The sequence below is a fragment of the Halichoeres trimaculatus genome, unplaced genomic scaffold, assembly GCF_033239565.1.
Source record: "Halichoeres trimaculatus isolate MK-OKI-2021-1 unplaced genomic scaffold, fHalTri1.1 fHalTri1_scaffold_3, whole genome shotgun sequence".
Lineage (NCBI taxonomy): Eukaryota > Metazoa > Chordata > Actinopteri > Labriformes > Labridae > Halichoeres > Halichoeres trimaculatus.
In genome coordinates this window covers 1,106,969-1,124,008 of record NW_027437181.1, presented here as the reverse complement: position 1 = coordinate 1,124,008, position 17,040 = coordinate 1,106,969, and the positions used below count along the sequence as shown (strand labels likewise).

The 17,040-nt window shown below is 36.4% G+C and overlaps 1 protein-coding gene across 1 annotated transcript; it reads right to left on the bottom strand.

The window, feature by feature from the left end:
* Nucleotides 1-15,547, bottom strand: LOC141787413 (sorting nexin-1-like). Its single transcript, XM_074665726.1, has 15 exons — nucleotides 15,397-15,547; nucleotides 12,839-12,986; nucleotides 11,395-11,507; nucleotides 11,203-11,269; nucleotides 10,987-11,030; nucleotides 10,702-10,843; nucleotides 10,542-10,620; nucleotides 7,641-7,716; nucleotides 7,423-7,536; nucleotides 7,205-7,298; nucleotides 6,884-7,089; nucleotides 6,432-6,575; nucleotides 3,949-4,029; nucleotides 3,667-3,738; nucleotides 1-874 (listed from the first exon to the last, which is right to left on the bottom strand). The coding sequence occupies exons 1-15, from the start codon at nucleotides 15,532-15,534 to the stop codon at nucleotides 824-826; spliced, it is 1,569 nt and encodes a 522-aa protein (XP_074521827.1). The 5' UTR covers nucleotides 15,535-15,547; the 3' UTR covers nucleotides 1-823.
* Nucleotides 15,548-17,040: the final 1,493 nt, after the last annotated feature.

Below are 17,040 nucleotides of genomic sequence, written 5' to 3'. Positions count from 1 at the left end.
AAAGAAATAACATGGTTGGCTACGGATAACTTCACTGTCTGACAAAATAATTTGAAGTCTTTCCAAACTGTAATTAGTGGAAGATATGGATTAATATAATAGGATGACTTTTACAAACACATCATTGTAAAAATACCAAAAACAAAGCAGTGATTGCATTTCTCAGCCTGCACTCACTGTCACATCACATTTCTGCTCCAAGCCTCTACGCTGGTCAGGTCTCAGGTTTAATGACATATATGATCTATAATGCATCATGTAATATACTGTAACAATGTGCTAATACTCTTGGTAAATAACCTCACTCATTAATAGTGGTTTCTCACTTAGAAAACAGCTTTTACAACTGTGCAAAGAAATTTAGTGCATCAAATGTTATGGGTCATGCATCCACAAACATGAGCTGTTAGAGGCTGGAATGACGCACATACGTCTACCTGCTAATGTAAACTATAGACAATGTTACTCTAGGGCAGTACCTCAGTGTTAATATACTGATTTAAGCATAAATACATCCCCACTCATAGACCAACAGTGGGCTTCAGGTTTGTCTCTGTTGGATTCCTGCTTTAAAAAACGTCTTTAAGTCAAGAAGACAAACAAAGAGAGTTACCAAAGAAACGTTGAGTTTGCGGCAGCTTCGTTTATCAAAGAACTGTACAAGTTAGAGAATACACTATGATTAAAAAGTCAAAAAATGGATGGAAGTTTCTCGTGTTTGTTCGTTTTTTTTTTTTTTCAAAATCGTCCTCTCAGTTCGGCTCAAGAGGTAAAGTGTTCAAAAAAAGGCAGTTCAGGTCTTTACAAAACGTCTTCCTCTTCATTAAGCGATCGCCTTAGCCTCAGGCAGGAACGCCTCCCAAAACTTTATGAGCTGCACAAAACAAATCCAAAACACACCAGTTAACACATGTGATGATGCAGAGTGCATATAAGTCAGGAAATCTAACAGTTCATTCACATTAACAATGATTTGCAAATTAAATACACGACAGATGGGATATTTAATGTTCAAACTGATAAACTGTTTTTGTGAATAATTTGCTCATTTTGAAAAGGATGCCTGCAACAGGTTTCAAAAAAGCACCGTGTTACACCACCTTTCCTTTTAACAACACTCAATACGCATTAGGGAACTGAAGACACTAACTGTTGAAGCTTTGTACGTGGAGTTTTTTCCCATTCTTGCTTGATGTTAGGGCTGCAACTAACAATTATTAATATTGACTAATCTAGTGGTTATTTTTTCAGTTAGTCGACTAATCGCTATTATTTTGTGTTTCAACCATAGACTGTAAAAAAATTGGCCTTCATCTTGCTCTGCCTGAAGTGAGGTCTCCACAAAAACTGCTCCCCCTGGTGGCTGGCTGCAGTATAGGTAAAAAAATCCATCTCCCCAGTCATTCCAGATGGGCTGTGGTCAAACTTTAAAAAATTAAAACACCAGGTAGAAATGTTTCTCACGTCTGATTGTTGTGGTGATTTGAAGATAAAACTTTTCAGAAAAAAAGAGGACCTGAAAACAAGACAGCCAAATGATGTTTTCATTAGTTATACGAGGTTAAAAACGAGGTTTTACGTCACGTTTAACGATGATTGACAGCTGACGTTCTTGTGTATTTTTTCAGGGATTGTAAAATGTGTCGGGAGGTAGAGTCAGGAAGTGATCAGACTCTCCAAAGAAAAAAAATATATATTATTTTTGTCGCCCAGCTCCACTCAGATTCTCCCAGAATCCCTCAGTCTCTACCGTGCAGACTCTGGCTGCCAATGTCTGCACCTGAGACGGGGGAATTTTGGCTTCAAAACTGTACAATGATAAATGGCAGAGCCACGCTGTCCACTCTGTATACAGTCTATGGTTTCAACCTAATTTGTCCTTTAAAATTCAACCTTTGAGTTGCTTTTTCACTGCATTTACTCAAAATTCAGTTCTCACCTCTGATTGGTCAGCCCTGTGTCATGTTTGTTTGTTTGTCTTTATTTCATTCATGATGACATAAAAAAGTAAAATAAAAAAAATAAAAAATAATTCTCAAACTTTTTTATAGTTGACTAATCGTTGCAGCCCTACATGATGTACGACTTCAGTTGTTCAACAGTCCAGGGTCCCCGTTGTTGTATTTTGCGCTTCATAATGTGCCACACATTTTTAATAGGCGACAGGTCTGGACTGCAGGCAGACCAGTCTAACACCCACACTCTTTAACTTATGAAGCTACACTGGTGTTGATGAGGTTTGGTGTTGTTTTGCTGAAATAAGGAGGGACGTCCCTGATAAAGATGATAATCAGATGGCAGCATGTGTTGCTCCAAAACCAGGATGTACCTTTCAGCACTGATGGTGCCATCACTGATGTGTGAGTAAGATGCCCCAAAAATGTCCCTAACAAAGTGTTGATATGTTCTGCTGTGTGAACATTTCATTGATAAAATCTGAGCTAGAATTCCTTCATCTTTAGTTCAGAATCAGCTCCTATCACAGGTAACTGGCTCCACCTCCTTCTCATTCATCCCCGCAGCGTCTCAGCGCTTTAACACAGTCGGACGCTGAGCGTCTTCTGACTTCAGCGGGGAAGCGTAGAGTGGGTTGTTCCACTGTGGAAACTGGACGGTCATTGGATAAACGCTGGGCTTTGTCCCGCCCATCGGACGCTCAGCGTCTCTGGGGGTCTATGAGGCAGTGGGCTGGCCTGGATGCTGGGCTTCTGCATGATGATTGGATGATCTCTCTGAGGCTGAATCCCTTTTTGATTGACAGTGAAATGAGCCAGTCAGAGATCTTGAAGTATAACCCTCCACCAGAGCATCTTCTGTAGAGAGGAGCTTCTCCTCAAGTCTAACACCCCCAACACGATGGGCCAAGTCCGTTTAATCAGTCTAGCTCTGCTGGTCGTTGAGAGAACTCTGGTAAAATCCCTGAAAAACCCCTGGTTGGTACGACAGGGTCACAGATCATTTTCTTGAAAAGGAACGGAGGGAAGAATTTACGTTTAGATAAATAAACAAATTTATGATGTAAGCCGGAAAAAAAAGAGTTTCCCCTCCTTGACTGACCAGCAGCTGCCACTGGCATTAACACACCCTCATACCATCACAGATGCTGGCTTTTGAACTTGGTAACAATCTGTATGGTCTTTTTCCTCTTTTGCCTGGAGGACACAACGTCCATGATTTCCAAAAAAAATTAAAATGCAAACTCATCAGACCACAGCACACTTTTCCACTTTGCGTCTGTTTATTTCAAATGAGCTCGAGCCCAGAGAAAGCGGCGACGTTTCTGGATGTTGCTGATGTTTGGCTTTCGCTCCAATTAACATGTTCACCTGAGGAATGTCCCCAACAGGTGTCTTTTTTCAGCATTTATCAACTTTCCCCGTCTTTTGTTTCCCCCATCACAGCTTTTCTTAAACGCGTTGCATCCTTTTCAAAATGAGCAAATATTTCCCCCAAAACAACAAAGTTTATAATTTTGAACATTAGATAGCTCGTCTTGCGTTGAATTCAATTGAATATAAGCTAAAGAGGATTTGTAAATCATTCTGTTCTGTTTTTATTTACATTTTACACAACGTCCTAACTTCATTGGAGCTGGGGTTTGTAAATATTATGTAAATAAATACATGTTTTCATATTGAGGAACAGGAACAGGGAAAGATAGTTTACCCGCTGTTGAGACTGCAGCATGGCCTCCAGGTATTTGATTATCTGGCTCTTGAAGTCCTTGGATTTTTCTTTCTGAAAGACAAAGTGTTTTGTTTTTTAAGCTTATGTCTAATATGATGACTGTAAGAATTTCACCCTCTTATAAAGTCCAAAGGAGAAATGCTCTGATGAGGAACAATCTGTTTAAAAGCAGCTAACAGGAGCTAACAGGAGAACAGAGCTTTAGCAAAAACATTCAAAGATTTTTTATTTACTTCCAGTCGTCATAATTTCATCACGTACCTCAAACCGGAGAACCTCTTTGCGTACAGTCATGCCAACCCTGTCGAAATCTCTCTCGTACTGAGTGACCTTTCCCTCCCACTGAAGACACGAGGAGGAGAAGAAGAAAAACATCAACAGAGTGAGTCAAACTTCCTGTTGCAGCACCTGATTGTGAAATTTCAAAACACGACTTTTTGGTCTCTGAAAATAAAAAAGATCCTCAAACACACGACAGTCAGGAAGTTTCAACACCTCAGCCGACAGGAGGCAGAGACCTTATCAGTGACCCATTCAGAGGTTGATTTTTTGTATCATTTAAGGACCTTACAGACAAATAGATGAAAATTTTAGAAGCACTTACAGCAGCTGAAGGAGTGCATAAAAACCAGAGTTCATGGAGAGTTTGAGGCTCACAGCAGAAAATAAAAAGCAAAACTAACCAGTCATGATCAGCTTGTTTGACTTTTATACAGTGAAGAGTGTGAAGATGAGCAGGATTCATCTACCAGGGGTCTGAACTACCACCAGGGGATGTGAGGAGATGAACTGACAAATGTGTTTAATATTAGAGAGTCAGGGTGTCTGTTTAATGTATTTATTCATTACAGGGCTGGCTTTTTGTTTCTACCATTTAATCCCACCTCTGTGAGTCTGTAAATCCTTTATTATGTGTGAGTTCATTGAATTGTTTTGTGTTAAATGTGATAAAATTAGTAAAAACCTATTTAACAAAAAGAAAAAGGATCAGATATCAGAGTCAAAGGAGAAAATTTCACAATTTATTTCAAAATATTTCACAAGATAATTTTTTCCTCCTTTGACTGGAGGCTGATTGGTTAGCAGCATTTAAATAAGTAAGCATTAATAAAAAAATCAGAATTCTGGACTGGGTATTTATTTTTAAAAATATAATTTTACTTTATTTTCATATCTTTATTTTCATTTCTATAAGTATTTAATTATAATAATTATTATTTGTATTTATTATTATTATTAGTAGTAGTATTATTGTTGTAATTATTAATAATAGTTGTATTTATTATTATAATTATTATCACTACTATAATTATTGTTATTATTTGTATTCATTATTATAACTATTATTATTGTTATTATTATTATTATTATTACTACTACTATAATTATTGTTATTATAATTGTTATTATTTGTATTCATTATTATAACTATTATTATTATTGTTATTATTATTATTATTTAATCCCCCCCTCTGTGAGTCTGTAAATCCTTTATTATGTGTGAGTTCATTGAATTGTTTTGTGTTTAATGTGATAAAAAAAAAAAAAAAAACGACTTTAACAAAAAGAAAAAGGATCAGATATCAGAGTCAAAGGAGCAAATTTCACAAAATAAAAAATGTTTCCTCCTCCTTTGACTGGAGGCTGATTGGTTAGCAGTAACCAAATAATTAAGATTTATAAAGAAATCAGAATTCTGGACCAGGAATTTATTTTTTAATATATAATCTTACTTCATATTTATATCTTTAATTTCATTTCTCTAAGTATTATTATTATTATTATTATTATTATTATTATTATTATTATTATTATTATTATTATTATTATTATTATTATTATTATTATAATTAGTATTATTTAAAATTATTTTTATTTTCATTCATCATTATTTCTATTATTAATAATATTATTATATAATAAATTTATTTGGATTTTTTGGTTTGTTTTTTTCTCTGCATTTGATTTTGTTGGCTTATCACTAATTTATTTATTTATTTGTTTATGAATGCCATTTTTATTTCACTCATATATGTATATGTTTGCCTCTAGGTTGTGTATTTATGTAATTGTGTTATCCTCTTATAATTTCTTTTATTTCTTCCCTTGTTTCTTTTCAAATGTTTAAATCTCTTTGGTTCTTCATTTATTTTGTATCTAATTTTTATTTATTTTTGTATTGGTTGCTTTTTAATCAGGAGGTCCTCGACTTACGCTGTTTCTGACAAACATTTTCAACGACGCCAATAAATATATGTATGTAAGTGAATAGAGAAGGTTTTGTTAGCTCCTACGACACGCACTAGTTTTGAGGCGTATGAATACAAAGCTGTGCGGTGCTACACGGTCATCAGCATCGTCCACTTTGTCTTGATTTTCTCGGTATCTTCACCTTTTTTACATCATGGAATTTAATCGTCTGTATTGTTTTCCTTTGAATATGAAGAATAAAACATGTTTTCCGATAGTTATTTAGAGATTTAGGGTAAAAATCTGACTTATGCAGAATTTCAGGTTACGATGTGTCGTAGGATCGGGACTCTGACCTTTGTTATCCTCACTGTGACCATCTTTATTATTTTTGTTAACTACATGATTTGCCTTGGCCAGGACGCTCATATTCAGTTTGATAAATAAAAATCTTTTGTTGTTTCAGCACCAAAGTGAAATAAAAAGCGTGTGGTGGAAAAAAACAGATGATTTTGGACCAAAGCGCCTCAGGGTTTGCTTCCTCAGCCCGGTACCTCAGAGATCTCGTCCTTGGCCTGCTGCAGCTTGTCCGGCTTGTTGGCCCACAGCAGTTTGGCCTCGGCCTCCCTCTTCTTCTGCAGCGTGCTCTGAGCCTCCTGCCATCTCTGCCACGCCCGGATACGCTGGTCAAAGCAGCCCTGAGGACATCAATTTTACATTAGAGGACGGATTTAGTAACACATCATCCTCCCAGCAAACAGAAACACCCTGACCTTCAGCGGAGATCAGTCTGTTTCCTGCTCAGAGTTTGTCCCTCAAACATCTCCACTGAGCCGTCGTCTTCCCTCCTTCACTTTTATAAATGAAAACATTTCTGTGACTCATGCAGGATACTCTGAGTTTTCACAACATGTTTTCATCTCTAATTCACCTCTCTTTACAAACCCTCTCTACTCCTGAAGAAACCTCCTCCCACTCTGTATCGACCGTCCTGCTGGGAGCTTACCCTCACAGCGCCCAGCAGACGGATGTAGTCGGCTAACAGCTCCTCAAAGATGAAGAAGTCGCTGGCCGCCTGCTCCTGGTGCAGCTGCTCCATCTTGTCCTCCACCTCTGCCAGCTGGGACAGGGCCCGGGACAGCGCCGTGTTGTCCTCCGAGTTCCCCAACATGGCCATACTTTTGGCAAAGACCGCCGTGTTCCCACACAGCTCTGGATATGGAGGAGGGAACAGAGAGCGATTCATTCTCCAGATTTCTGATGAGCTCCTTTTCTCCTGCTCCTCCTGCTGTGAGGATGAGGAGCTGATAATGAAGGAGTCGCTCACCCTTCCTGTGGTTGACGAGGGAGTCGACGAGGGCGTGAAGCTTCCTCAGCTGCTGCTCTTCGTTCTCCACCTCCTGGAACTTATCCTCAAACCACTGAGACACAACCACAGAGGAAAACACCTCAGAAACTGTCTCACTAAGACAGGAAGGCTTCACGTTACGAATTTATTAAAGCCGCAGTTTTATCTCTGCAGCTCCTGGCTCAGAGCCTCCTTACAGTGTCAGACTCGTTCATCTTGATGGTCATCTTGTTGACGGCATCTGAAGCCTTGTTGATCATTTTGAGGAAGCCGGCTCCGCTCAGAGCCTGAGTGTTCACCGCTCTGGGAAGCTGGAAACACACATAAAACAAAACATTACAGCGTTTCTCGACACAGATCTAGATAAAAACTCAAACATGCATGAAATCTTGGAGCAGCTGTTAAACACGCTCACATCCTCCCTCTCCAGGAACTCGCGGACATCAGGATCTTGCAGCAACAAAGGATGAGACACGACTCTCTGGAGATACCTGCGATACGGAGATCAGAGTCAGAAACTTACGGCAGAAACATGCAAACAGAGACAGAGACATGAGTAAAGAAACCGTTTAAAGGCTCTGGGCAGAGCAGGAAGACGCAGGCAGACCTCAGTCTGGGTTTAAACCAGTTTTCATCGTCTCATGGTGCAGCTTTAGCTCAGAGGTTGGATTACAGAAGCTTTAACTTCAACTTTTTTGAATTTATTTTAAACCCACAGTTTTAAATCTTAGTGTAAAGGTTGACAGTGACAGGGTATCTGCTAAAATCCTGAGGTTGATTTCAATACCTTTTTAAGACTTTTTCAAAAACCTTTAATAAAGTTTTAAGACTTTATCACAACTTTCAGTTGTTGTTGTCATCCACTTTTTAACAGTTGTAGTTTATATTTTTATAAAAATGCTGTGAGCTAAGGAGGAATAAAGCTTGAAAGAACAAATGAAACTAAAGGCAGGTTTATCCACACTCCCACAACAACAAACAGCAGTTATTCAAGACCAACTTGCTGAAGAAAATGAGAAATTATTTAATCATTTTTAAAATTTAGGACATGTGCCGGAGATTGTGATTTGCTTTAATGTTATATTTAATTTATCTTTATGAAACTTGAAATGACGTTAATTTATAGATGGTGTTTATACCGCTCACAAACCTTATTGTATTTTATTGTAACTAGAGTCTTTATGTATTTTTTTTACTCTATTCTTTTTTATTTTTCTACTGACTCCATCGATTTCTGCTGTTAACAAAACAAATTTCCAGTTTGGGATCAATAAAGTAACTCTATTCTTTTCTATTCTATTTTAGAACTTTATCGGTCCAATCAGGGCACAGTTGCAAGAAGGAAAATAAATATTCATAGATATTTTTGGGTCAAAGCTTGAATACCTATGAAACTTAATACCTCATAAAACCATAATTAAAACTTTTTAATACTTTTTAAGACACGCGGCCACCCTGTGTGACTTTAAATTGGTTAAACAAATGAATTCAGTTGTTAAATCCAGTTTTTATCACCTCAGGCTTTTCTCCAAGATTACATCTGTCTTATCTTTAACCATTTTGAGCGGGTAATTCATGTTTATTTCTACTTTAATCCACTTTTTGTGAAATTACCGTTGTTGAAACTTTGTGACTTAATATCAAATCAAATCAAACTTTATTTACATAGCACTTTTTATACATATTTAAATGCATCTCAAAGTGTTTCACAAGATAAAATAAAATAACAAAACAGAAAACAATAGAAAATGAAAAAAACTAAAAGATATGTGAGGGTTTGGATAATGTAACAGTAATAAAATGCACAGGACGTAAAATAATATAAATATAAATAAAAATAAATAAAATAAAAATCATTTAAGGCATAAGAACAGTAAAATAAGAAGAATAAGATGGTGAAAGAAATAAATTAAAAGCCAAATCAGATTACCAAATCCTGCAAGGTCTGTACAAAGCTCAGAAAATCTCCTACCGCCCAACATTCAGTGTCATTTTATCAAAAGGAAGAGTATTACTATTTAAAGGGATTTGAAATATTTCTGAAGCCGAATGTAAGAACCTCACTGAAGGAAAGAAACTTTATAGTCAAAGGTAAATCCTTATAAAACAACTTGGACAGATGTTTCAAAGAAGCCAAAACTTCAGTATCTCCAAAAAATGGATCAACACCAACACAGTAGACAGATTTAAGGATTCACAGACACTCTAATCCCTGTCTCGTAGTTGTTTTTTTGTTTCTTACTGTTGTTTTTGTAGCTTTCTTTGTTGGGCCAAAAAGTATAACTTGTTTGCGTGTGTATTGACAAGTGTTTAGTTAAAGTGTTTGTGAAAGAAGGGGCCGATACAATCAGCGTTTTCTTCTTTCGGCTCCTTTTCATTCCTTTCAGATTTCTCTTATTTCTATATTGTACGTATATCTTTTTATATAACAACATGAATGAAATAAAGATCAACTATAACTATAACTCTACATTGTTGTTAATCAGGCTTCCCTCACACGCTTAGAGCAGCTGCTTGTCTTTTCACAGATGCCTGAAAACATGAATACATCACCCCGATCCATGGCTCCCTGTTCATTTTAAAATTCATTTAAAAATGTTATTGTTTGTTTTTAAGCCTTTGAATAGATCAGCTCCCCAGTTCCTCTGAGGTCTGCTGATCACCTTCACCTCCTGGCCCCCAAAAAACCTGTTTAAAGACCCGAGGTGATCGAGCCTTTTCTGTGGTGGCTCACAAATCCTGGAACAATCTGTCACTAGAAATAAAAACATCCCCCACCCTACGTCTTTTAAATCACGTCTTTAAACTCATTTTTATTCTTTGGCTTTTAATTCACAATGAGAGTCACGTGTTGCTGTCCTTTTGTGTCTTTTATGGTCTCACCCTCTGTGTTTTTACAGCTCTTATTTGATATTTTAATTTATTTTATTTATTTTACTGATGTTCTTTTTTTATTTCTACTATAAAGCACTTTGGATAACTTGATTTTTTTTTAAATGTGCCTTTTAAATAAAGCGGATCGGACATTTACTGCATAAAAAACCTGACTGTCAGTCATCGGTCAAACTAACCTGTGCTGTCTGTAGTTAATGAGTTGAAATATCAGTGTCAGATCAGCTTTGGTTTTTACTGAAGCAACAAAAATAAAAAGAAACAGAAGCATTTCCTGTTTCTTACTTCAGAAAAGATCACACTTTACTTTATCAATATCTAGTCTAAATCTCAACTCTGGATCTCTCTGATTCTGTCCAGATGTAAATAAAACACAAAGCAGCTGCTCATCCTCTCCTGGATGTGTTGATGATTTCACACTTGCCTCTCCAGAGCTGCTCTCCTCCTCTCCACAAACTCCACAGACGACGGGTCGTCCATCCCCACCTTCACTTTGGTCATTCCTGTGGATCAAACATGGGTCAGAGAGCGAAGACAGAGAGAGGAGAGTTCATCACGCTAAAGCTCAGCGAGCGAGGACCCACCTACAACGCTCTTCTCAGGAGCTGGAGGGATGATGCAGCCCTGCAGAGACTGTTTGACCGACAGCTTCTCGTACAGACCCAGGAAGTCGCTGTAACGTCTCCTCACAGAAAAGGTTTTATTCCTGAACATGGCCAAAGACGTCTGAGGAAACAGGCCGAGACACACACACAGGGGTGAACAAAACTTAAAAAACAGTTTCTGTGTAAAATCTGAGGAAGTGGATGAAGTTTAAAGATAAGAGAAAACTGAAAATAACACGTGACAGAGCGAGATGAGGTACAGACCCTGGTGGAAACTTTGTAGGCCACGTATGCGTTCATGCCGTCTCCTGGGAAAAGAAGAGACACGTTCAGCCCGTACTGAAGAAATCATTCAGTGGATTCAAAGAGGAGGGGTTAATTTTGATAAATGTTTAAATTATTAAGCTACTCTGAGATATTTACATCTGAATTACAGAAAAAGTTTAGCATTCAATACAAACAAAGGAAACCAACACTCACCGACTTTCTCTGGGTTTGTAACAGCGACGTCCACATCAAAACTGTCCCTGGCTTCATCCTCCTCCAGCTGACACCGGAAAAAAGAACAAACCTCTTAAATTTTACAGCAACAGACAGATTAAAGTCTTAGCATTACAATAAAAATGTGAGAAACTGTTTTTTTTCTAGGTTCCTCTCCATCATGGCGTGTACCTGCTCCAGGGAGGTGGGCTGCAGAGCTGCAGGGCCCTGAGCGAAGGAGGAGGTGGAGAGCTCCTTACGAGCGGAGCCGCCGGGTTTCTCTGTGCTCAGCTCTGCGTTCGCCTCTGAGGAAAGACCACAGAGAAGCTCTTTCATTCACTCTTTAAACAGATCGTTATGTCCTCATCATGTTAATACGCTGGACGAACTGTGCAGAAAACTGTGTTAAACTCATCTGAGAGATAATCTGAGCTTTGAATGATACGCTTCACACACAGCTTGATCAGTAAATACAAACATCCACGACCAATGTTTGGAAAACAGGCTTAATGTGCAGTGTGTGCAGCCTCAAAGCTAGAGCTAAAACTATTAATCAATTAACTGATTAGGCCCATGAGCACTAAAGGTAGCCTCCTGTGAAAAAATCAGTGGAATGCTCCTTTAAGATCTGTCAAAAAGTCCCACACAGGAATTATTTCTCTACAGAACTAAGTTTTTAATCTAAATCTTTAAAAACACATTTTTTTTTATATTTGTTCTTTATCTGAGATTTTATCTGAGCATTTTTTAATCGTTAAAATGCAGCTTTGATTTTATTTTATTTTTTACTTATTTTTTACTTTTTTTGACTGGATGATGGGCAGGAGCTTAAATCATTTTTTAAAATATTTTATTGATTTTATTTTACAGCAGTTTCCTTTCCTTTATCTGGTGGTAGCCTTTTATATTTCCTAAATTTTCCTCACTTTTCTCTTTTACATCTCCTCTTTTATTTCTTTTTACTGTTTGTTTTTATTTACTCTGTAACATTGTTTTTGGAAAAGGGCTTTGTAAAGAAAGTTTATAACTAGGGATGGCCCGATGCTGATACCAGGTATCGATATCGGGCCGATACCAGCCTTTTTTCAAGGTGACAGTACTTGTGAAGGCTGCAGATACCAGCAGCAGATGCTTTAGGCAAGAAAATCGTACGTTAGTCAAGTCCTCCTCGCCACTAGATGGTGCTAATTACTGCGGTTTAACACAACGGCAAATGTGCGCCGGTGCTTTTCAGACAATATGAATGAACCAGGAAGAGTTAACAGTTATACTTTTTTTATTTTGCACTTTAGTTTACTTTAAAAAATACTTAAACTCTGACAGGTGTTGGTGTTTTTGTGCACTTTTAATTTAGATTTTTTTTTTATATTTATAAAAAAAATCCTGAACTCAGAGAGAGCTGTTTGTGTTTTATTTGGACTTACTGTCAGAGTGACTGTGCTGTCTTTGATCAAAATGATCTGACACTGTTAATTGAAATTTTATGCATCAAAAGTACAAGTAGTATCGGTGAGTACTCAAGAAGGAGTACTCGTACTGGTATCGGTCTGCATAAAGATGGTATCAAATATCCCTATATTTCTCTATATGTTTTATAAATACAATGTAGATATTTTGTTTGAAAAAGTCGACGAACCAGCAAACAGGTCGTTGTCATCGTCAGAGTGAACGCCGTTGGATTTGGCGTTTGTGCTGCTGATCTTCTCCTCGCTGAAAATGTCTGAGGGCTCCTCTTCAACGCGGTCGGGCTGAGAAACTCCTCGACTGACGGCCACAGGATTACTCTGCAGGATGACACGTTTTAATATTAGTCATGAAGCCGCAGATCTACAATCAGAGAGGACATTAGAGAAGTTACAGTTTCCTGTACGGTGACAGCTGCAGTTTACAAACAATCGCTTAAAAATAATAATCAGACAGTTTGTGAGAAAATGAAAGAATTTCTTGATTTTTTCCTAAATTTCCCTGGATTAATAAAGTACATTCTATATTATTCTATTCTATTCTATTCTATTCTATTCTATTCTATTATATTCTATTCTATCATCTTAAAAATGTATCTTTGTAATTGCTTGTACTCACTCCTGGTTGTAATGTGATATAACCATTACACAGCACTTTAAGGGGATCTGAACGATGTTTTCTTTTACTAGAAAATAACAAAAAACTTCCATAAAACCCTCTAAATAATTAGAGAAAGCATCTTTGCTAGTTGTTTGTCAAACAGGTTCAACACTGTGAGAGTCAAAACTGGAGACAAAGAGACATCTGCAGGGCAAAATGGCTCTAGGATAAACTTATAGGATCGAAAATATGAACAAAAAAAAGAAGATAAGTGTAAAATTTGCATCGTAAAACCAGAAATATTCATGTAGATCAGGGGTGGCCAACCTGTGGCTCGTGAGTCTCATGTGGCTCTTTGCCCTGCAGTGTGTGGCTCTTAGATCCATTCATAAAAAAAATTATAAATATATATATATATATATATATATATATATATATATATATATATATATATACCTTAAAAAATACACGTTATCCCAGTACTCATAGTTTATTGTTCAGTGCTGATCTGGTACTTATTTGTCTTAATGTGAATATTTAAACAGTAATATTTTCTACTTTTCTATAGTTCTTTAATTTTCTAATTTCATATTCTTATTATTATTATTCTGTTTCTTATTGTTATTGCATTTATTGCACTTTTCTGTGAGCTGCTGTGACAAAAAAAATCCCCAGTGGGAGATCAATAAAATAATATTCTATTCTTTTCTATTCTATTCTATTCTATCAATTTACATTATTGATATGTTGATACCAATGATGGGATCAGTACTGATTAATACTTGGGTGATGAGATGGGTGCTTAAGTTTCAGTTTCTCTTCTCTACATGTGCTCAATCGCTCATCTGCTCATAGCTATTGATAGATAGATAGATAGATAGATAGATAGATAGATAGATAGATAGATAGATAGATAGATAGATAGATAGATAGATAGATAGGTAGATAGATAGATAGATAGATAGATAGATAGAACTTTGTCTCTTCTGCAGTAAAAACAGAAATTTGTCTTTGAAACACACTTACAAAAACAATAAATCTTGCTTTGAAAAAAGGAAATGTATTGATTATCATTTAATGTTGTTTCATTTATGTGTGAGAGGAAGTGCATTTTAAGGCCTCGAGTGTGATGTGGCTCTTTGTAGTACTATGGTCATTTTTGTGGCTCTTGGTCTCTGACTGGTTGGCCACTCCTGATGTAGATCATCCATTCAAACACCTAACTTGCTCACAACAACTTTGCACTGTTATTAAATGGATCTTCTTACATCTGCATGAGGAAACTACTCAAATATTTAGCATTGGTAACAAAGTACAAGCTCTCCAGTACTGCAATTATGTAAAATGTCACCAACTTCATTTGTTACAAAAAAATAAATAAATCACATTTAGTCTTGAGAATGTGTATTCTAAGAGTTTATAAAACCAGTGAGTGGATAAGGTGATGAATCTATAATAAACCATGATAGTTTAGCTTTCTTCAGGGCTTTTCTCATGAGAAATGTTGGAGAAGACAAACTTCTCTTATATCAGAGGCATTACCATGAGCATCTAGCATGTGATTAACCGTGGTTAGCAGTCATAGAGACAAATACCAGCACTGAGTGTTTGACTTCTAAACGAGCTTTAACCAGTGTAACTATTTCCAGTTGGTTTTTACGGTTTTAAACAAAGGTTTCTGAGGGTAAAACTCTTCCTCAGGTCAAGCATCTCGATCCTCCTCCTGTCAACTCCAGATAAGAAAAACAAGGGGGTGGCCGGTTGGTGTCATGTGAGCTGGACATCAGCCAGGAGCTGTTTCAAGCTCTTCACGAAAAATACGATCACAGCTACTTTTAACTAGCAAAGCAGAGACAGTTAATGATCACTGATCCAGCCCCAGGGCAGCCGAAATGACCAAAACAACGACTGATTTTTTAATCCACAGCAACATTCATCTCCATCACTGACCCCATCGTCTCGTAAACTCCGACATTTCTCCATCTTTTCTAGATTATCCGAGTTTTTCTGGATGCTGTGGCTCCAGGTCACAGAGATAAAGAGGCTGACTAACTCTCGCTCAGTTAACGGTTATGGAGATGTTACCGTCATACAGCGGCCTCAGGTCAAACTTTGAAGCTTTAAACTCACGTTATTGACAAAAATGTCCTCCCCCTCGTCGCTGTCTCCGTCTCCCATGTCCAACGGTCCGGCTCCGGGCTCCTCCGAGGCTGAAAACGGGTCTAAAGGACGGAGAGGAGGAGGGCTCCGGTCTGAGCTGGACGCCATATTCACTGTTGTGAGGAGGGAATGACGTAGACGGAAGTGAGTGAGAGGGAGGGGATGACAGCGGGGGGCCGCAGCGACGCCTGCCGGTCGCCAAAGTGTATTACAGGCGAACATAACCTACTCTAGATTCAGACAGACTTTCACAGTTTTTTTAGATTATCAATATTAAAATTTAACAACATTTAGTTAATTAGTTAATGAATACATAAATAAATTTATATTGAAAAAAACTATAATTTCTTCATCCACCCAAAATAATTCACATAAAAACAAATCACAAAAAGGATTTATATTTTAAAATGTCTTCATTTTCCTTTTTCAAAAGATCTGATATTTTTTCTACAGATTTTTCTGTATTTGCAGTGGTTGAATGTTCCAGTCCCAGTATGTTTTAGTTTTCCTTTACACATCTAAATAATCTAACCTGAAGCGATGGAGCATTCATCATCTCAGTCCTCCACCTGTATCAGGATACAAAAACACTTCTGTGTCCCCCACATATTTTCCAACCCATATTTTCAAAATGCTTTTAAGTACTGTTATTCAAATCATTGGTTTGTTTTGTGTTGTTATTTAATTTTGTTTTTTTCCTGTTTGATCACCTGCCTTAGGACAATGGATGAAATTTAGCTATTGTGCTAATTCCGGCATATTTACAATGACGTGTTTATCGAAATTGTTGATTGATGTGCACTGTCCTAATCGAATAAATGAATAAATTAAATTAATTTAAAAAAAAAAATTCTTTAAGGTGTACTTTTTAATTTGTTTTTGATTGATTGATTTATTTTTAGCTTTTTAGTCTTTGAAAAATGCTTTATGCATAATATGTTTACAAAAGTTATTTGTAAAGTGTTAAATATGTTGATAATTAATTGGACTCATAGCTTTAATTTGTAAAAAAAAGATTTTCCTGTGCATTGGTTGAAGATTTTATATATATATATATATATATATATATATATATATATATATATATATATATATATATATATATATATATACATATATATATATATATATACATATAAATATATATATATACATATATACATATATATATATATATATATATATATATATATATATATATATATATATATATATATATATATATATATATATATATATATATATATATATATATATATATATATATATATATACATATACATATATATAAATATATATATATATATACCATTACTTTGTTCATTTTCAGTCCATGCCATCTCTGTTTATCCATTTCCATACTTTGTTTTGTGCTATTTTGACAAAATGTGAATGGTTCTTTAAAAAGACGGTCCAGAGTTAAGAAGAGTTTTTCTCCCTGTAATTTGGGTCTGATAGTTTGGTGAGAAAAACAGCTTTACTATTTTTTTAATACAAGAATTATAAACCTGACCTGAGACACTCACCTCAGACGCAACTGAAGAGACGACTGAAGCCCTCAGAGTCTACGGTTGCCCTATATGGGTGATAAAGGATCATTTGTGTGCCAGGATT